This window comes from Podarcis tiliguerta (genome assembly GCF_965153285.1).
Source record: "Podarcis tiliguerta genome assembly, chromosome: 2".
Classification (NCBI taxonomy): domain Eukaryota; kingdom Metazoa; phylum Chordata; class Lepidosauria; order Squamata; family Lacertidae; genus Podarcis; species Podarcis tiliguerta.
In genome coordinates, this window is record NC_139535.1 from 66,014,630 (window position 1) to 66,037,205 (window position 22,576).

General features: G+C 42.7%; 1 protein-coding gene across 5 annotated transcripts in view; it reads right to left on the reverse strand.

Moving 5' to 3' along the window:
- The window catches only part of JADE2 (jade family PHD finger 2), a 147,445-nt gene that overhangs the window by 46,101 nt on the left and 78,768 nt on the right, over positions 1–22,576 (reverse strand). For all 5 annotated transcript variants that reach the window (XM_083428812.1, XM_083428811.1, XM_083428815.1 and 2 more), the window contains exon 5: positions 22,256–22,425. In XM_083428812.1, coding sequence (XP_083284938.1) covers positions 22,256–22,425 — 170 coding nt within the window. The remainder of the gene's footprint in view (positions 1–22,255; positions 22,426–22,576) is intronic.

Here is a 22,576-nt window from a genome sequence, read left to right on the forward strand (position 1 = left end):
GCTCTACAAGAATTGTGTGGCCTTTTTGGATGACGTGTTGGTGTATTCGGAAAATGAAGAGCAGCATGTGAGGGACGTGAGAGAAGTGTTGGGCCGGCTGCAAGCCAATCAGCTGTGGGTGAAACTGGAGAAGTGCCAGTTTCATGCCAAGGAGGTGGAATTCCTGGGGTACCGCCTGTCAGACCAAGGATTGGCCATGGATCCAGGCAAGGTCCAGGCGGTGCTGGAATGGAAGACACCGAAAACCAAGAAGGATGTGCAAAGATTCCTGGGGTTTGGGAACTTTTATCGGAAGTTCATCAAGAATTTTGCACACTTGACGGCGCCCATCACCGACTGCCTCAGTAGCAAGAAGAAATTTGTTTGGACGGCGGAGGCGGAGAGAGCTTTTGAAGAACTGAAAAGGGCTTTCGCTTCGGAAGAACAACTTCTGCATGTGGACCTACAGAAGCCCATGAGGGTGGAGACAGACGCGTCAGACAGAGCGGTGGGGGCTGTGCTTCTTCAGCCGGGAAGAAATACGTCAGGGTGGAGACCGTGTGCCTTTTTCTCGAGGAAGCTGAATAAGTCCGAGCGGAACTACACGGTGTATGACAGGGAACTACTTGCCATTCACGAAGCGTTCCGGAGGTGAAGACATTTATTGATTGGGGCACAACACAAGGTGCAAGTGTGCACCGACCACAAGAATTTGGAGTATTGGAGAACAGCTCGAGTACTCAACCAACGGCAAGTGAGATGGGCACAGGAATTTTCCAAATTCCACTTTGAGATTTGTTATGTACCAGGCCCAGAGAACGTCAGGGCGGACGCTCTCTCACGCAAACCAGAGTACTTGGAAGGGGAGGGGGCAAGCGAAGAAAGACATGTCATTCCTGAGGACCGCTGGGTGTGTGGGGCGGCGCTGGTGGGGAGACGAGAGCTGGTAGAAGAAACGGAAACTGACGAATATGCCCAAAATAAGCTCAGAGGCCTCAGGGGAGAGGGTGAGAGCCCGGAGGGTTTTGAAGAAAGAAATGGGGCATTGTATTACAAAGGGGCACTGTATATACCAGAAGGTGAATTGAGAGGGAGGGTACTCAAGCAGTTGCATGATAGTCCCACGGCGGGACATTTTGGACAACACAAGACCATGTGGATGGTCACCAGGGAGTTTTGGTGGCCCAAGGTGAGGGAAGATGTAAAGGAGTATGTAAGAGGGTGTGACCAATGCCAGAGGGCCAAGGGGGAAAGAAGGGCGCCGGCAGGGTTATTGGAACCACTACCCACGCCAGAACGGCCTTGGGAGGCGGTATCAATAGATTTTATGACGGATCTGCCCAAATCCAAAGGGAAGACGGCCATCATGGTAGTAGTGGACCTGTTAACTAAGATGTGCCACTTTGTAGCATGTTCACATGCAGTCACAGCGGAAGAAACAGCGAAGTTGTTTGTAGAACACGTCTTCCGGCTGCATGGCGCCCCCTTGAGGGTTGTCTCGGACCGCGGGAAACAATTTACTTCCAGGTTCTGGAGGAAGCTCATGAGCTTGCTGCACGTGGAAGTCAATTTTTCGACGGCCCGGCATCCTGAAACCAATGGGCAGGCGGAAAGAGCAAATGGCATCCTCCAACAATATCTGAGGTGCTATGTCAATGACAGAGGGAATGATTGGGTCGAAAAGCTGGCGCTGGCAGAATTTGCCTACAACAATGCGGAGCATGTGTCCGCAGGGATGAGCCCCTTTTTGGCCAATTACGGGTGTCACCCCAGGGCATTCCCGGGGGAGGGGGGCGAGAGATGGAGCGTCCCAGCGGCCGAACAGTTTGTAGAAGAGATGGAAGCGATCCATCGTCAACTTCAGCTCAACTTAGAAAGGGCCAAGGCTCAATATAAGAAGCAGGCAGACAAGAGCAGGAGGGAAGGTGAAACCATAAGGGTGGGGGATCAGGTGTGGTTGTCCACCCAAGGGTTGCCGTTCAAAGGGGGTTGTAAGAAATTAAGACCCAAGAGATTGGGACCCTTTGAGGTCATTCAGCAGGTCAACCCAGTGGCTTTCAAACTCCGGTTACCCAACCACATGAAATTGCATCCAGTGTTCCACAGGTCATTACTGTCACCGTACAAGGGGGGAGGTGAAGAGGAGCACACCAGGGGACCGGTCTTGGAGGAGAGGGAAAGCAGTAACCATGTAGCGGAAATCCTCGATTCCAGGTGGAAGGGCAATCAGGTGGAGTATTTAGTGGCGTGGGAAGGGGAACCGGAGTCAGAAAACACCTGGGTGACTGCAGAGGAGGTCAATGACGAGGTTTTAACAGAAACGTTCCACCAAAGATTCCCGCGGAAACCACAGCCGGTAGCAAGGTTTAGAAGGGAGTATTTCGGCACCACAGACGAGGAAGAGGAACTGGAAGGATTCGCGGAGTCGGAGTTGGAAGAAGGAACGGACTCAGATGACGAGGAGTACCGAGAGACTAGGAACCACAACGAGTGGAGAAAGGTGTTCGAAACTTCAGACGATGAGGAAGGTTCTTTCCGGGGTTTTACCTCCTCACAACCCGTAGGGGAGGAGACGGGAGGGGGTGAAGGGGGCCCTGGAGGGGAGGTGGATGTCAGGGAACTGCCATCGGCAGGACAGGAGGTGCCAAGGCTCTCTGAGGTAGAGAGAGACTTGACACCTGAAGAGGGAACCAGTAGGGGGCGAACAGGAACGTCAAGGGAAGGGGAGTCGGAGGAATGGCTCAGAGATGCTTCCAGTGAAAACAGTGGGGAAGTCTCAGGGCCCCCTATAGGAACACCCGTTCCTCGGCGGAAACTGTCACGCAGAGAGTCCAGAAGACGTGTTTCCGTTAAGGAGCTTTTATGTTGGAAACGTTTCCGAAAGCAGCCACTTTCGGATTCTGCTAGCGACTGACGCAGCCATGCTGGAGGGGCTCCGTCACAGGCAGAGGTTTGAGAAGCGGTTCAAACTCTGAGGGATTGCAATTTACACACAAGCAGCTCTTCATCCCATCACATACAGTTTTTAAAAAGATACAAATAAATAAATAAAAACTAGCAACTAAAGCAGGAAAATGTTAAAATTTCACCAAGCCTTCATTCTCACCCAACTTCTTCTTTGAGGGTTGTTTTTTTTTTCATTCCAACACTTTTTCAAGGCCAATAGGAATGCAACCCCACTGTTCAATGGAACAGTCTGGCATTGAGCATGTACAATGAAGCTAACTAGAGCACCATAGCTCTTACCTTTAAAAACACTGAATAAGCAGGGTGTCTCAGAGGGGTACTTTGAGAAGTGCTATATTTGCAAGACACTCTTGCTGCTACACATTTTATTTTGCTAAGGGTATTTGCATCATATTTCCCCAACTGAAATCTAAATCAATAAATAAATGATGAATATGCAAAAGAAAACAGGTTAGATGACCACAATTAAATCAAAAGCACACAATTACAACCACCTAACTAAATTTATAGAGCGATACAGATTATCTTATTCATAAGCAGGATCATAAAAGTGATTTTCAGTTATGGTTCACACCATATGTTCATGGTACAGAATGATGCTGTGATTTATCTGCAATATGCACACATTGCATTCAGTGCAAAATCAGTAGTGTAAATACAATTGGCTAATCACAACTTACACTCCTGTAGCGCATATTTGGGGCCCAATAATTATTCCTCTGCACCCAATACAAAGTTGTAACACAGATCTGCTTCCTTTTTTCCTATTTTGAAATATTAGAGCATTGATTGGTGTCCTTTGGGCTTTTTAGGTCCCTTTGTTTAAGTTTCTTATGTTTCTGGCTGCATGACTGCCAGACATGAGAATACGACGAGCATACATATTAATTTTACGTAAGTAACAAATGCCCTTTAGACATTGCTCCCCATCACTCAGATCCATTCTTCTATGAACTCCCCTTGAGACCAAATACACCGGTTACATCTGACCAATCAATGTAAGCTATCTTCAAAGGCTCTTCTGCAGATGCTCCTATCCAATGAGCTTCCTGTTGATCCCTAAGGTGGTGCACCCTAACCTCTGGCCATGACCCCTGGGACAATGATGTGATGAACTGAATGTGAGGATCAAAAGAGGGGAGGAATAAAAGGTTTCTCTTAATACAGGCAGAAAAGTAACAACTGCAAGATAGTGTAAAGGTTGGATCCAGACTGCAAAATAAACAGAATAATAGGTTGAGCTTCTGTTCCTCTTCGCTTCCCATCCACTTTTCTTTTCGTCATGTATTGAAAGCCTGGTTTGCTAGTTGTTTAATTGGGAGCTTTTCCAGTTGCAGAGCAGGAGGTACATGTTTTCAATGAATGAATGGAAATTCATGCAAGTACACAGAACCCCCTTGCTGCTGCTTCACTCCTTCCTTCATGTGAGTGGACAAAACAAAGTAGGAAGTGAAGTTTACCATAGCTTACTGCCATATGTGTACTGGAAACTAAGCAGAGACGTACCCAGGGGTTTGTGAAACTGGCCCCCGCTGGAGGGCGCAGGCCCAGGGAGGGGGAAGAAATCACTTTTCAGACTATGGAGTGTACGATGTATGTGTGTGGTGGCATGCCGCCGCTGTCGCAGTGAATTCAGATGCAGGAGAAGCTTCCAGTCCTTCCTGCACCATGGCACTAAAGTGTGCAGTAAAGTGGTATTTTTTGGCGGGCGGGTGGGTGCTGTATCAGCTCCTTGCAAGGATGCAAGGGACCCTATGTACATCTCTGAAACTAAGGTCAACGGCTTCCAAGCAAGCCACATATGTCCTGGGGATTATAAATCCTACTGGCAACATGGACTCCCACTTTCCCTGTGATGTTAATGCCCTTGATTATTGTAGTGCTTGTTCCACCCTCCTGCTGCCAGACCCTGTTGGTGCCTCAAACTAGGAAATGCCAGCAGGAACTCTTTGGGGTTTGTCGCTCTTGAGACAGCATGTCACACAGAGTGGCACAGGACTCTCTTGTGTCTCAAACCACAAATTCTAGAATTTCATCTATAAGCATGTTTTGTTTGTTTGTTTGTTTGTGTGTTTGCTCTACAGAGCCAGCAACCTAAAGGAGAGCCTAAAAAGGTGTAAGAATTTTGCCATTTCCTCCCCAGGTCTCCAAATATCCCCACCCCAATTTTTTCCAAGGTATGCATGGCCCTGTAAAAGTGTGGATATATATGGTGCACCTTTAGTAGATAGCCCATATAAAAGGTAAAGGTAAAGGGACCCCTGACTATTGGGTCCAGTCGTGAACGACTCTGGGGTTGCGGCACTCATCTCGCTTTACTGGCCGAGGGAGCCGGCGTACAGCTTCCAGGTCATGTGGCCAGCATGACTAAGCCGCTTCTGGCGAAACCAGGGAAGCCTGGAAACGCTGTTTACCCTCCCACCGGAGCGGTACCTATTTATCTACTTGCACTTTGATGTGCTTTCTAATTGCTAGGTTGGCAGGAGCTGGGACCGAGCAACAGGCGCTCACCCCGTCGCAGGGATTCGAACCGCTGACCTTCTGATCAGCAAGCCCTAGGCTCAGTGGTTTAGACCACAGTGCCACCAGCGCCCAGATACCCCATATAGTTACAGATAATTAAGTCTGGCAATTTAGCCTCTTTTATTCTTCTTCATGATAACAGGCCTGCAGTCCAGGATGTCCTGACCCTGAAATGTCACCCCCTCCTGAGCTTGGGTCTAGGACCATGGTTCCCAATGTGGGGTACACACCCTACAGGGGGGCAATTTGATTTTTAAGGGGGTGGAAATTCGAGAATGAGTTATTAATAGTTAATAGCTCATTTTAGGCTTCCTCCATGTGAATAGTTCACTTTTTAAATAGTAAGAATTATATCTCACGGGGGGAAGGCATCAGGATTTTAGAGATGCTTAGGTGGGACATGGCCAAAAAAGGTTGGGAGCTACTGATCTAGGGTATGATTATGGTACAAGTAGTTACTTCCTAGTTAAAGCTATTAAGTAGAAAGAAGCTGGTTTTTTATAGCATTGGGTGAAGTACTGCCAGTGATTGAGAGCTGGGACTTTGGTTCTCTATTCTCTTTGCCCTGTAGCTATTCCCAGTACACACCCCTTCACAAGCGTTTAGGTCTCAGTATCCAGTCCTTTCTCTCTCTTTACGCATTTCTGTTTCCCCACCTCTTGTCAAGCACACTAAATTCTTTGAAAAACTTAAGGTTGTACACAGAATAAATTATGGAAAATAATGCAGAAATCTGAGCAGTTTTGTGTTAACAGCTGTGCAGAAGACCAAGGATAGGCACAATATTAAAAGAGAGAGGGAGAAGGGAGAGTTAAACATTGCAGAGAGAATAAGGTGTATGCAATTTGAACAATTTATTCAGATACCACTATCTGGATTTTGGCAGGGAGTAATTGGCTCAGAAAACATGCAGATCTACAATGTGCTTGGACACCTGGGCAACATAAAGAGCGTCTCAAAGAGCCATCCATTTTCATGCTGTTTTGCTTGGCCTGACAAGTTTAGGCAAGGATCTGGATTGGCATCTTGCATGTCTATGTCAGTCTGGGATTCAGCCAGCCAGACAACACAATTCCCTACTAGGGCTTTCAAATGCTAGAATAGTTACGCTAGAACATGCAGAGAAACCTAACAGTACCAGTTTTGCTGTTGGCAAACCTCATGGATGACTACAGGATGCTTTCAGAATCTAAATTTGATATATAATAGGAAGCATGCATTGACTCTGTGTACTTCCCAAATTATAAGGCAAATAGGGGTGATTTGGGTGAGGTTTTCATATTCTGTAGTTGGATTGTGCCGTTAACAAAGCAATGGACCAGGAACTTGCTAAAGTCCCAGGCAGACCTGGGTGGCCTTTTTAAAAAAAGAAAAAAGGCAAAGTGAAGGATAGTTGATAGAGAGCTCTCTCTTTCTATATCTGCAAAAATATGTTATGGGGAACAGAAACCCCATTTAAAAAAATAAAATAAAAATCAGTTGCCTACAGTTTTGCAGGCTTAATCCATTTTGGAGAGGCTCTTATGTCTGCAATCTTCATGCACCTCTGTAAAACTAAAAAAGTTATATCCCTGTTTATATTCCCCATTGTAGTGAATGGAAAGAAAGCAACGGATTCGTTTTTCTAACAGATCTATCTGGTCTCAAATAATGTGCTGAGCTGAAAAGACATAAAAGTTGCTAAAACACATGGGTTGCTTCCCAAAGCTACAGGTACAGGTTGAATCTTGTGGCTGGTACACAGTCTTAGTATATACTGCTTCATGGCACAGTACACACAGACAACTTTTTGAGAGGGGTTTTATAGCTACTGGCTTATACTGAAGATGGCAGTATAAAGAAGCATTGTCCAGCGAGAGCTTGAGTATGCATATTAGCACCCTTTAAAATGGTAAGCCTTTCCCCTAATCGAGATCCTGAGTCAAGGAAGGAGAGGCTATGTGGATTTAGATAATCAAATCCTGGCAGGTTTCTGACCACGACACATGCCTTTTCTCTGAGGACTGAGTAGGATCACAATGCTAGAAAACCTGTTGTAGCTATTGTGGTGCCTCTCTCTCTTTGCCTCTTCCTGGGGAGCTGCTTCTATTCCCTTTTCCCTTCTTGTTTGAGTGAAGACCAGGATAAGGAATGGCTGGGGAAGGCCCCTTTGATCAGGCCGCTCCCCCTCCCTTTTCAGTGAAAAGAGAAAACGGAGTGTTCTACAACAAAATACCTCTGTTGTCTAGGCTGCAATCCGTTTGCTGTCCTTACCTTTCTGCCCCCAGATGCTCATTCCACCCACAGAACCTGCAGACACTGTTGTGCACTCGCACCGCCCAGTTGTAAGAGGGAGCAGAGAGGTACCAAATGGACTAATGTTCCATTTCCCTTGCACTTGCCCTGCCTAATTCATGACAGGCTGGGTAAAAGATCAAAGCTATCCTTTTGGGGAGGACTGTCAAATTTCTCTGGAGCTCTGACAAGTCTCTGTATTTCTGACATTAGGCAGGTCTGACATGGGAACACGGAGGGAGATCCATTCCCTTCTGGATCAACAAAAGTTGAAGGGCCATGCCTCTGGAAAACGGGAGGAGGAGGACCCTAGCCCTGAAGCGACTGGAATGCTTTCCATCAGCTGGAGGAGAACAAGTCAGTTCATCAACCATTTCAGGATCCAGTTATGCTTTGGAAAACAAGTGCCTTTCTACTTGTTCTTCACTGCTGCAGAACCTGAAGTGTGTATTGCAGTCCAGATGTGACAAAGCTAGCTAGCTTGAGGATTCTTTGTTTATATATTATTGGAAGTATTCTTTCATAGGACTGAAAGCATTAACTGAACAATCCATTCAAGTTGAAGCAAGGTCTGTCTAAACAAATTATTCTGCTGTGCTATTAAATGAAAAATCAGCACTTCCATTCTACAAATAACCTAAATGACACCTGTGCTGAGAAAAAACATGTATTTATTTCAATGTAAACCAATTATTTCTATGTCAACCAACTGTTAAGTAATTCAAAGCCAGTCAACCAAACAAGTTTCAATATTTGGAAGCCCTAGTTTGCATGATTCCTGCCTTTTCTTTTCTTTTTTCTTTTAAGCAGTCTAACAGGTAAACTAAGGTGGAGGACAACAAATAGTCTACCGTAACTGATCACATTTTTCTTAATGCTCATACATTAAATCTGAGGTAGAGCCAGTACAGATATTAAGTAGAACAGCAATTATGGCAGTGTCTTTGCTATGAATCTATGTTTCAAGTTACTGCTAAGCCATGGTTTGTTTAGCTTAACTGTGGTTTTATTTCCACATCTCAACTCGCTTCCCAACGAATTAGCTATGGTTTGTATGGTTTATTGGGAGCCAACAAACCATAATCTGAAACCATGACTTGCATTAACCATGGTTTGGTGTCATATCTGATCAGACTATCTTGACTTCATCCTAGTTTTCCCCCCAAATCTCCATCCCAGCCATTCACTTTGCATGGTTACAGAGGTACGGGGCAACGTTTTCTGCACCTTGTCCTCACTCTACCTGACAGCAGGCTTCTTCCTCCACAAACCTCCTTGCTGACTAGCCCTCACTCTCCAGCCTAGCTCTGCAGCACGCTTGTGGGAAGAAAAAACCTGAGAAAAACGTTGGGCCATTTTCCTAACATCTATCCAAGAACGCATAATAAAACCATAATTTTGCTCTTAGCAACTTATCCAATTTTAAAAAACCAATGCAAAAACCCACACGAAGGAAGCAAACAACGCCAACCTTTGCTCCTCCACACTCAAGTGCTTTTTGCAGCTCTGCTTCTGGGAAAGCCACATTTGCGAATCCTCTGTACTTAGTACATTGTTGACCGAAGAGTGACTCCAGAAAGCCATTTCCATGGATCCAAGCAACCCAGGCATGCATGCTCCCTTGAGGCAGTCATGCTGGACCCTAGGTATCAAGGCTGTGAAGAGCATGTGACAGGTATTGTCCAGTAAAGGACAATAAAAAACCCATACACACACCTGGTACTTCTTCATGTTTCCTTGGAAGGTGAATAAACTTCTTAATACGTGTAATCTAAATTGGTATTCTTGGGACCTAAAACACACGGAGAGGTCAGCGTCTATGCCACAGCTATGGCAGACAAGACTTTCTCTCATAGACTCCCTCTGCTGCTGCTAAGGATACAAGGATTTCACAGCAATTGGCACCCCACATACATGCAGTCAAAGACTGGAACAAGGAAGAGGTAAGGATCTTTGTCAACCTGTGGAATAGATAGGAGGTGCAAATGGAATTCCAGAGAATGTACTATAATCTAGTAGTATTTAGCCTCCTCTCTGAAGAAGTAGGCCTACAGAGGTTGCATCGTTCAACTCAGCAGTTAAACAGGAAGATGAACACTTGTATAAAAAGAAATAAGAAAGTCACTACTCCCAATAAAAACTCTGTAACAGAAGCTAGGCCTGAAATGCTAAAAAGAGGCAGGGGGACAAGAAACCAACCTCAAATGAAATAAACCACTGCTCCTTTGTTTGTCTGTGAGTGGAACCCTACTTCTTCACAAACCGTGGTTTAAACAAACTGTGGCTTAGCATCGGGTCCGAACTGTTCTCCTTTCATATAGCAGGACAAAGGTGAAGAAGGTACGGAGAGGGTTTTCAAAAGAAATGTAACACCAAGCCAGAGTTGACAAAAGCACTGAGAGGGTGCCTATTTAATTCAAAGTGGAAACAAACTTCTTATGCCTGCAACTGTATCCTTACCCTACGCCTTCTGTTACAGCCTTTTCCCTCTGGCCAGTGAAGACTGTAAATTTTTCATTGTTAGTGATACCGCCAGCTGAACCCACAAGAAATGGGACAGAGTTGCTGAAAAACCTCTTCCATCTCCTGGCTGGCTTTGCTTAGTTCTGAAGGTGAGCAGAAGACTGGAGCTCCACTGGGGCTTTTAAACAGTAAGCAAGAATTATATGCGATGCCTGCATGAACGGGAACGCTCGTTGGTTATACGGCCAATCTCCTTCTCTTGTCTCTTACACACATACACTTGCATTCCATTTATGTGTAATTACATTAGCACTGTAATTAGTTTGCCAAGCTCCACTCACAAGTACCCCGGAGCCTATTCAAGTGACAAATGTACTTGATGGGTATGAGGCGATTAATGGCTTATGAATCGCTAAACGACGAGGCCTGAGGGTAAAGTTCTTTTTCCATTTATGCTCCATTTATCTTCCTCAGCATCATATAAAGTTATTGCTATTCATAAAGTTTTCTTTAAAAAAACTACTGAGCGGAACTATTGGCTTTTGACAGCGTTCAACAGAGGAGCTCTCTTGGCCATCAAGCATCTTGTTCTTCACGTATGTCACAGGCATAAGAGAGAGAGAAAGTGCAGAGCCAGCACCATTTCTAGACAGTTCAGTGCTTTTCACTCTAGAGCAGCAGGGGAAATGTAATATGCAAGCAGCCCCTTGAAAGAGAGCTGGAATCACTATCGCAATCCCAGACACAGTGCTAAGGGACTATGTAATTAGACTAACACAAACAAATTCAAAAGTACACGCAGGTCCTGCTTTTCAATATCCCAGGAAATTGTTTGTTAAGCGAGTGTTTGCATAACAAGTTGATGGCTTTCATTATTTCCTATGGGGACATATCTAATTCGTGATTTGTTGGTTCTTCCTCCCCTCTCCCTGCTTTCTGACTGAAACTGCTGCAGCCAATCAGCAGAAGTCAAACAAGGGGGGGGGGGGATTTGTCCGATCTCTCCAGCTCTCCAATTTGTCCGAACTCTCGTCCTCCCTCCATGCTTTCTGCTTAAAATGGCTGCCGCCAACCAGCAAAACAGGAAGTGGGCAAACTCTCGGCTGTTCAGATATTTGAATCAGCCATTTGTGTAGCGAGGTTTGGGTATAATTCTTTGTGTTTGGGTAACTGAGATTTTGGATAATGAGCATTCTGATAGCGGGGACCTGCTACATAAAAACAGGCCTGGGAAAGCCGTGGTTCAACCACTATGGAAAGGAAGCTATCTATTTATATCCCTCCTTGTGTAAAATGAGTTACGATGGATATAAATACTGCTTGATGGATGTTTACTAATTGCCAACTTTTTAAAAAGGAAGGACTGCTGCACCTAAAAACTGCATGACAGGCAGAAACAGAACAGGTGATGCTTCCTATCAGATCTATGTTCTGAGGAAAGTGTCAAAATGCTTAATTTCTGCCAGTCCTGCTTTAGAGCAAAAATACAGGTACAGGAGCAATGCCAGCAAGAAGGTTGTCAACGCTAGTGTTTTTCATAGACAGCAACAGGCAATGAAATGTGTCAAAACCTCACAATGGTCTGAAATAAGTAGTCATAATTTCAAAACTTACAAACAGAACTTCTCCGTTTGTTTGTTTATTTATTTATTTAGTTGGTTGGTTGGTTTGTAATTATATTTATATATCCTGTCCTTCAGTATTTCTACCCCCAGGGCAGTACTACAAAACACTATTAAAAAAGGATCCCACTTTGCATTGCCAATGCAATCTCTCCACTGAGATTAGCATCAGGCAAGGGTGAGGCTCCAATCATTCCATTGAGAATTCTCTTTCTTTGGATTCTCATCAACCACGTCTTCATAATGATGTTATGTGGTAGAGGTGTGGTGGTTTGGCATGCTCATATTAGTCCCATGGCAAGAGGATCAACAGTTTCCCATTAAATACACATTTTTCTACTTTTGAAGTGTTCTGATAATGAATTGCTTAATAAGCCAGAGAGAAATATTAACAGATGAACCACCTTGTGCAATAACTGAGACTTATTTCCAGCTAAACTGCACTTCAACTGAAATCAATTTACTGAAACCAGAACTCCTTTCGCCCTGCAGAGTATATTGGAGAGGATGATAAAATTGCTCATGAGCAACAATTTTAAGGCCACTGGCTGTGCCATTAGTTGATTCCCAACAGCACAAACCTAATTGTGTGTGTGTGTGTGTGTGTGTGTGTGTGTGCACGCATGCGCGCGCGCACACACACACGCATACTAATATGTATAACATATATAACCATTCTTAGATACTGAGATATAATAAATATTGCTGCAATCCTACAATTTTAACAGGAAGAAACTCTACCGCCTAAGCCCTAAGTCTTTTGTCTTCTATTTTATTTTACTCTTTTGGCAAATTTCAGCAGTAAGCATGTGGGCATCCTTTTTCTAAAAGCAGCATGAGGCAGATTTCAAATCAGAGACAGTATTTCCTATGCACTAAATGTTTATCTTACTTTTAATTTATGTCCTTTTATACGTGTTTGTGGGAGGGGGATTAGTTGTTGTTGTTACATATTTTGTGTTCTCATTTGGTATTCTTATGCTGTAAATGAAGGGTGGTATATAAATTTAATAAATAATAACAATAGCAACAACAACAACAACAACAACAACAACAATAATAATGCTCTTTCTGTATATAGCTTTAAGAAAGGCACTTAAAATCCGTCTGCTTTAGTTTGAAATTGCCTTTACCTACCCCACAGGGATGCTGCAAGAATAAAAACTATTAAAACTATCAGAATGTGAACTGGGATTTCAAAGCACGAGAAATAAATAGGGCTGGTTCTCTCCCTTAATCCCCCAAACCCTTCCTTTGGATTTTGGGCACATACGATTTTTGTCCTGGTGTGCTCTGCTTGTTCAGTGACAATGATACCAAATCATTTCAAATCTTCCAATGGAAATTAGAGGCACAGTTCTGTCAAAAGATAAATCATGCAATCTGGCTACAGTATGGTGGGGTCAGGAAATTCTGAGCTGGAAGGGGTATGTTTTTTAAAACCTTCTTAGCATATAAGTTCATTAAAATCACATTTTCCAGTGCTTTCTGAACTCACATGTCCTAAATCAAAAATAGTGATGACCAAACTTCAATATTGGTGATCTCTGTTTAAGCACATGCAAGTGTTTTCCTCTGAAATCGCTAAAACTTGCTTTCTGTTAGGATCAGGAGGTGAACTTGTTGACAAATCACCAGCTCTGGATATATCCCATGAACGTCAAAGGGATTATTTAGAAATTGATGGGACCCTTCCATGCTTCCTTCCTTTCTAAATATTTACCTCTGATTTAGCTTCCTTTGTAAGAGGAATAAAAGGAACAGCACAATGCTTGCTTGCTTCTTTTTAAAGTGGTGCATTAAGATGCTCAGGTGATACAGTGATGAGTGCCACAGAAACCCTTCTCCATAAATGAAACAAAATACAGCTAGCAGATGAGCCAAGCGTGCGCTATGAAGCTCCTAGATATTTCATTATGAGCACATCCTGCTAATGCACTTAAAAGATTTACAGGAACCAATTAGCACCCTTTATGCCACCCACCAACATCAATTATTTCTTAAATTTAAGATGATGGCAAAATGTTTTTAGAAGTCACTTTATAATCAGCACACACACACACACACACACACACACACACGAGCCTCTGTAATAAAGCTCTCCTATCACAGAACTGTTCTGAGACAACTCTGATTATGAGGCTGTTTTGTTCCTAGTAACCTCTCAAGTCCGAATGCATAACTGGCTCCAGGTTTTGAGGAGGTTCTGGGCAAAGTGCTGCCCCTATATAGCCCTGTTCCTGTGTGTGTATGAGGGGGGCTTACCAGGAGATAGGGGCAGGGAAAGCAGCAACTTACATACCTCCCCAATGCTCCCAAAGAAGCATTGCTCCTGTACTGGGGGCCCTGGAGTAGGATTAAATGAACGTGGAGAATTATCTAAACCTGTTTTCACTGTTTTCTCAAGGAACAGTAGTGATTGCGCTAGCTGGGCTTCTCTAGGGAAGGAATGCCACAACTGAAAAGGCCCTTTTCCTTACGTTACAACACAATTCTATCCCACTGAGTTCAATGGTGCTTTTTAGTAGGATTAAGTCTGTAATAGGATCGCAACCACAGGCAAAGTAAAATGATCGGAACATCAACAAATCTGGCTTTGTCAGTTTTTCTATCATTCTTTGTAAGAACATCCACTACATCAGAAGTGGTAATCCTAATGGATTTTCCAACAGTAACTGAATCATTACTAGCTCCTCAAGTGCTGTCCCAGAGAGATCTGCATGGATTTTTAATTCTAATACAGCAGAACATTTTCCTCGAATTATGCTTCTGCGCCCCCATGAAGGCAAATATTGCAGTCAATGAGACCTCGGGTCTCTCTAGTTATAAAGCACTTATTTGTATTGATCACTTGAGGGCTTTTAAATACTTCATATTATGAACTTAATAATGCATCCCACGGCTGCATACATTTGAAAAAAATCAATTTTAATAGCAATGTTGCACATGTTCTGTAAAAAGTAATAACTTATTTAATGAAAGACCAACAAAATCAGCTCTGGAATGTCCAATGGAGCTGCTTCAGATTGACAGTGGTGAAAAACTAAGTAGACCAGATCTGTTTCCAAGGCTTCTATAATTGCTAGTTCACATCTAATTCCTATGATTGATTGCATCCTCCATTCAAACACAGTGTTAAGTGGCAGTGGGTTTACTGGTTTTCTTATTCATACAAAAAGAGATGAGAACAAAAAAATTCAGCCCTCACTTGAAGGCTTCTTGTGCAACACATGGGTTACCAAAAAGAGTTCCAAGAAAATGAAAGCTGCCTTCTAAACTGATTATAGGGTATTTCCTGCAAACTTTATCCTAAGATGAGTTCACTTCCCCTACAAAATCAAAGAGCTTGGTAACCATACATGTGGAAGACAAATGGATGAACTGACTCTTAATGGCATCCTCCTCCTGTTTGTAATATATGAATAGCAATATGTAGTCAGACATGAACAAGGATGATCTATACCACAGGAACTGGTTGGAAAGCAGATAGAAGGAAGTGGGCCTGACAATTAAAGGAAGTAGAATCCATGCTTAAAAGGACATGGCTTCCCACATCCCACCCACAATTCAAGAAATAAAATACACAGTGCCAAGGAGATGAAAGATGGAACAGTATTAAGCACTAATTCAGATACAATACCAATATATCAATGATTTTGATTCAGACTTCATTCACTGAAGCGCAAAAGAAGATCAGTTCTATAAATGGAATATACCTACAAGGCATTGCAAAGACAAAATAAAATAGATTGCAACACAGCTCAGGGGAGGGGGGGAGGGGGGAGTTTAAAGAATCTTTAACCAATCTTTAATTCAATAAAGATCGAAACATGAAAAGGGCAACAGAGTAGAGCAGAGGTTCTCAAAGGGTGTGGCGTGCCATATTGGTGTGGCAAGAAGATTCAAGGACAATCAAAGAAACATTTAAACATTTCAGTACAGTATAGTATCTTTATCTGTACTCTCTCTCTCTATATATATATTTATATTGAAGAATATGGATAGGTATCTTTTCAAAATGAGAACGGGAGCATCAATCGATACTGAGGACAACCCTAGTTGTGATCCAGAATCACGGTTCAAGAGTGCTGGAGAAGACTTGTTGTTTTATACTTTCTGGATGCCCCATGTTCATCTTATAAGGTAATTGATTTCGCTTGTTATAAATCAAGCACTGCCAGGGGTCGTTTCTTTTTGTTTCCCAATGTATTTATCAGTAAAAAAAAATTTGGTGTGGCGTGAACAAATTTTTATTCAGACAAGGAAGTTTGGTCCAGACAAGAAAGTCTGAAAACCATTGGAGTAGGGTTTGCATTCTACTTATCCATAAGACACACATTGCAGAACACAGAAAGCACTAGCCAGACTACTACCCTATTCAGTGTTGGAGAACATGCTTTGTCCCCAAGTTAAATCTCTGGCATCTCCAATTAGGAAACCACATTGCAAGTGATGTTAAAGATGCCTCTGCCTGACTCCCTGGAGAGTCACTGCCACGCAAAGTGAACAATACTGGGTTTGATGGATGAACAGTCTGTTCTGGTAGAAGGCATATGTGCTCTGGTCCAAAAACTGAGTAAAATATAGAATACTGATGATTAAAGTCGAAACCAGTTGTAAAGTATACACATTTCTGGGTCTACAAAGTGTACAAGAGAATTATTTATTTCAAAATCAAGTGCTAGCTGTTTTGTAAAAGACCAATATACTAAACTGTATTTCAGGAAATTATATGTGAAACATCTCCTACAGTTCCATCTACAAGTGTATCTTCATCTCTCAGCCCCCCTCCTCACGAGAAAGCCGAACACAGAGACATTATTGACAGTGCCTCTAATCAGCTGTTACTGGCAGTACAAACAAGACTGATCAGGAAATCAACTGCTCATGAGAAGAGCTTTGCTCCCACGCACCCAAGCTCAATTTAATAACTGCTTTCCCTTCCTCCTTGAGGAATAAATAGACCTTAATTAAGCCTTCCTGGAGACTGTGCATTAGATCAGGATTTCTCAAATCGGTAGGGGCCACCCCCCCCCCCCACTTGAAGGGCACAAGAGACTCTTGGCGGAACAGGAAGGACTCCTAGCTTGGCCATCGGTACCTGAGCAGCTACAATTTTCTCCCCTCCCGCCCCTCCAATATGCCTTTCTTTCATTCTGTTATGCAAGTAGAGAAAGCAGCTACAAGACTCAAAGAAGGACAAACAGAGGAAGAAAAATGGTAGAAAGGATAATACAATAAAAGAGAGAAACGTAAGCAGCACAGTGGAGCTGCAAATACAATGCAGGATATAACTTTTGGGGAGAAAGCACCTCAAAGCTAAAATTGAATAAAAATATTATGTGAGGTATACCAAAAATCACGAGTGATCACTGTCCTAAACTAAGTGTCTCCAAAGACTGAGCTGTGAGACTGGAGTTTGAATGTGCCCTTCAGATCAAGTAACAAACACCTGAGGGAGTCACCAGGTACCCTTAAACTTATCGGTTTTAGTAAGACCTTTGTACCACGGGACCTGGTGCATTCAGCGTTCCACCAGGGCTAGCTGACACACTTTTGTCTACCATACTCAAGAGTGATGGAGGAATGAAAATGCCAGTGCTGGACAGTTTCTAGGCTGAGGGTACACTCAACAAGGGAAGATGTGCCGCAGAAAGAATGTAGTTTTGAGCTGTAGACTTCAAAAGGTTGAAAACCTCTGGTATAAACAATAGTCGTATTGCAGGAAAAAGCAGAGAATTCAACTCCCTGAGAATATCAGCTTTCAGCTTTAAAAAGAGTAATTTCTGCTTCTTATGGATTTGAAGATATGCTTGAAATGGCATAAATAGTGTGAAATATATGCTTTAAATTGCGCTGAGATATCAAGAAGTCAGACAGGTGATGTCAAAGATTTCCAGTGGCTCCTTGCCTTCCCCATGTTTGAATTATGCAAATTTGTTAAATTGCAAAATAAAGTACGTGAAGTTGTCCAATTTGTATAATTTATACAGGTAACAGAATTTAGCACTGATTCTTATGAATTCTGTATTGCTTAGACATATGTATTGAAAATCAGTCACTCATATGACTTGATAGTTCAATATTAATATGTGCGAGCCTGCCTGGATGACAGACAATGAATACTGTTAAACTTCTTTTTTGACAGTACTGCATCCCCTCTGATTGCTCTGCTACTATTGATGCTAATGCTCTCATGCCACAGTAGGCTTGTTACTCTTGCAAGTGGCCAGGTTCCTTACTCTAAAGATGCAAGGATCTCTATGCCATTAAATGCCTAAAGAAGACCCCCAATATTGTAACTCTCCAATTGCAATTGGCTTAGTTGCTCTGATGTCACAACATGCTTTCCAAGTCTTTGGTCAGACAGTTCGGTAGGGAAGCCTTTGATTCTGAATTCCAAGATCCACGGGATGTTTTAGATGAACAATCTGAAGTGCATTTCACAATGGATTTGAAAATAACATATTGTGGTCTCTGAGTCTTTCACTAGTAATTTGATATGGTTTTGTTGCCTACAGTCTACACCTACACAAACACCTACAAACACACACACCTGCATCCTATGAATTATAGCATCGTGACTGAATATGAAAGGATATATTAAGGCAATCTTTAATATACAGTATCATGCCATCTTACAGTCCAATGAATATTTTTACACAAGCTGGCTTTTAAAACAAGAAGCATCTACCTTGCCTGCTTGCTGATTTCCTGTATTAGAAACTGCCAAGACACCTACCATAAATCTTTTGCTGAATCTGTGGCCCACTTATTTTATTGCCATCAAACAAACCACACAGGGCTTTCTGGTTTTCCCTTCATCAGCATTGCTGTGGTTTATTTATGTGTATTTAGCTCTTAAAAGTTCCTTTAGTCAGTTGTCCATTTTTAAAGAGCTTCCTTTGGAGACTCTGGATTCTAGGGCAAGCTGCTATTTGTGTTTTCAGACTCTGGGCTCTCTGGCTTAAAGCCACACATTCTCTTGGGAGTGTTCCTGCTGGTTCATTTTCTATTATTTGCTACCTTCACCAGTAGATTATAGAGGACATTATGGTGCAGTTACATCCTTCTTTACTCTAAGTTCAGAGGTATTAAAGAACAACTCATTTAGAACATGTGATCTTGCGACCATCCCTCTGGAACTGTTTCATACCCACTTCGCCTCAGGTGACTAAAGACATCGCCTACTTCCAGTTACATCCTGTAACTAATTAACGAATTAACAAAACAAAATGATCCTACGTGCGTTCAAAAAATAAGCCCTAAGGAATTCAATGGGACTTAGTCCGAGAGAAGGACAGCAGCCTAGGACCATCAGCATGGAATATACCTTGAAGAGTCTTAGCATTTCAATAAACAGGCCAGGTAACTCTTCTAGTTAGGGCTGTGTTAAATTTTTGGAAGTAGGGCTACTTGGAAAAGCTGGATTTGCAGTATTTGGGGCCATTGGGCAACTGCTAAAGAAAAAGTACCCCCATCACAACAAAAGATGGAAGTCAGTTGGAATGATCATATCTCCTTCTTAGGAGCACGAACAGATATTTCCATGGTATAAGGCTTGAGGCAGGCAATGGGGTCATCAGCTTCTCAACTAGCCCCTAAGAGGTATAGAAGAACAGAGCTGGAAAAGTTGTTCTGCTTGCCTCTAAAGGCAAAAAAAAAAAAGGAGTAAATTATCTTACTATGGCTCTGAGCTGGGCTAAGACATTGCTTGCAATAGGAGCTGGAGGTCCTCTTCACATATACTAGGGTGGGGGGGTGGTCATTGGTTTCCCACTGTTTCTTTGTCTCTTGTGGGGAATAAGTTATGAAAAGGTGTTCTTGTGAAGCAATAGTACCCATAGCTGTTGCCACTGTGGCCCAAGGAGGAGCCTAAGATGCCAACCACAGTGGAGGGAGCAGGAGCACGAGAATATGGAAACTGAAAATCTAAGCTCAGTCCTATGTGCAGTGATGCAGAGAGGTTTGTGTCAAAGGAAATCGTTAGAACAGCTGAGATTAACTTTGAGATTCATAGGAAGAACCTTTGAGCTACAGGTGGAAGCCCTTGCAGTAATGGGATGACTTCACTAGATAAAACCCATTGTCTTTTTGCAAATTCTCTGAGAATATATTTGTGGCAGAAAGAGACTGAGCTCAGCTAGTGAATCAGGAGGATAGAAAAGAAGGGGGGCTCTGGGGGGGGGGAGGGAGAGATGGCTATGTAACAGCGAAGGGTCTTTTCATGCCTTTGAAGTCTCACTAGTCACAACCATACAATAGCTTTGGATTAAACGGAGATCACAATATATGGCGTGAAATCTTAATAAAAACATAAATGGCCCAGCTTCTGCTTAAAAGGAAAACAGTCTTATGCTGCCTATAATGTCCTATATGTGAATGTAGTTCAGTGTTTGATCCAAATTACTTTAGACCAACTTTCTTTATTATCGCACATGGCAGCAGCAGCAACCAATAAAACCATCAGACACAGTTAAATGTTCATCACGTTATCGGTTGGCAGCTCTTTACATTGCATATTTTCACCAAGTAGGGGAGCTGATAGCCAGCATGAGCTTCTGATAAAGAAAACAGACTTTTTCTGTTTTGTGCTTGATGAATTAATTGTACATTTTGTTTATATTGAGGCTTTTCTGTTTCTGGGTAAAGATGTCTACTTTATATTGAAAGTACTCCAGAAAAGTAGAATATTTGTTTATTTCTGGGAGGCATGTATAATCAGCACAGCTAAACATCCCATCTCAGGGGTGGAGGATATAAACTAGCATGGAAAAGGCATTAGAAATTATACTAGGTAGAGCAATCCCATGTCATCAGGCGGGTGAACTAGAGGTTCTAATAGGTATTTTCCTTACCCTCTATGTAGCAGTAAGCTTCTGTGCAATTCTTCATTGTTGCTTTTCCTTTGAGGACAAGAACTAGTTTGTTTTTAAAATGGAATATACAAGATGAGAAACAGGCAACAGCCAACACACTGCCTTCCATAAGCTAAAATTAGGACCCCCTATTAGGGTCCTAATTTGGTACAACTCTAAAGCTGCCTTATTTTCTCAGGATGGCCCCAATAAGGTGTCACTTGACTTCTTGGAAACCTTGTACTTTCAGACCAATGTGCCAACAAATCTACAATCCATATGGCTACAGATCTGTCCCCTTACCCACTTTTAAGCAGGGAATTCCCACTGCAATATGAGAATTTGTGGAACCAGCAATTGAAGGGAAGGGAAACAAGGTACTAATTAAAGCAAGACTTTGGACACTTCTAAGTCAAAACTTCCCGGACTGCTTTACAGTCCTATTTCTACTGTCTTTAATGTGGCATACTCAGAAATAAGTTTGCGCAGGCTTGCAACTTTAGTGTAGGATAAAAATGTAGGACACAGCTCTAGAGAAATGACATAAATGTGTTATGGAGTTTATCACACCTTTACACACACGCTGTGACATCTACCTCAACCCAATCTTTCATAAGAGTGTGATTGTGGGGGCTGTGCATGTATACTGTATAAATATAGCTTAGTCCTAAGAAGGGGGGAAAACCCTCAGTGAAGGAGATATGTGGTAAATTCCCAGCTTATTTGCTGTAATACGTTTGGTAAATGGCTGTGTCATTGCAAAAACTGGAGGCCACAGCACCATCTCACTTCACAGAACTGAGTATATTGAAGGCTCAGATAGGCTATGGTGAGGTATGCTCACAAATATGACCCTTCACCAGAACAGCAGGAGGCTAGAGGAAATCAGTAACGTGGAGTCCTAGTCCATGGGGCTGTCCCCAAACACACTCTACCCAAATCTGGAAGGGACAAAGTGATTGGCAGATATGTCCACTAGGGCAAAATAATTGTCCTAGGCAAATAATGTACTGCTAAAGTAAGAATGCATCTTAGTCATTATAACTTCTCCTCCTCCCTTTTTTGCTTATAACATTTGTAGGATATGAAAGAGTCACAATAATCCCAAAGTAATGGGTGCTATTAAAAAAAATATCAGTAAGAACATAAGAAAAGCCTGCTGATCAGGTCAAAGGCCCATCTAGTGCAGCATCCTGTTTTCAAAATGGCCAACCAGATACCTGTGGGAAACCTGCAAACAGAAGATGAGCAGAAGAGCATTCCCAGCATACCATGGTTTCCTGCAACTGGTATTTGGAAGCATACTGCCTCTGATGTGGAGGCAGAGAATAGACAATGTCCAGTAACGAACTGCAGCCTTATCCTCCATCTAGATTGACTTTTGCCTATTGCCTTTCAACTTCTCAAAGATCATCATCCTTCATAGACTGGGACAGTTTTTCCCTTCTTTTTTCAACAATATGCACGAAAGCCTACTGGTTGTGAAAATTTGCCTTTGGTTTAAGACTGGTGAGTGTGCAACCCAAGAGAGAATTAAAAACAACAACAAACAACAACAACAACACTTACCCATTTCCTTAAGCTCCATGTTGAAGAGTTCCAGCCAGCAAGCATCGATTTCATCCAGGTCATAGCGACTTGCTCTTTGGGAGTATGTCCTGGTGACATCTAAACTGTCAGAGCTGGACAGGTTGCTTGGTGAGGTTTGTGGTGATGAATGTTCTAGAACAGGAACGATCCTAGGGAAGAAAACAAGCATAGACATAAAAGAGAGGTACAGGGAGGAAGCAGTTCCTTTTTACAAGAATGGGCATTTAAATACTGAAATTTAAGAAGCCTAAGCTTAATTTATGCCTAAATGTCAACTCATCTTGATATAAAATTTACCAT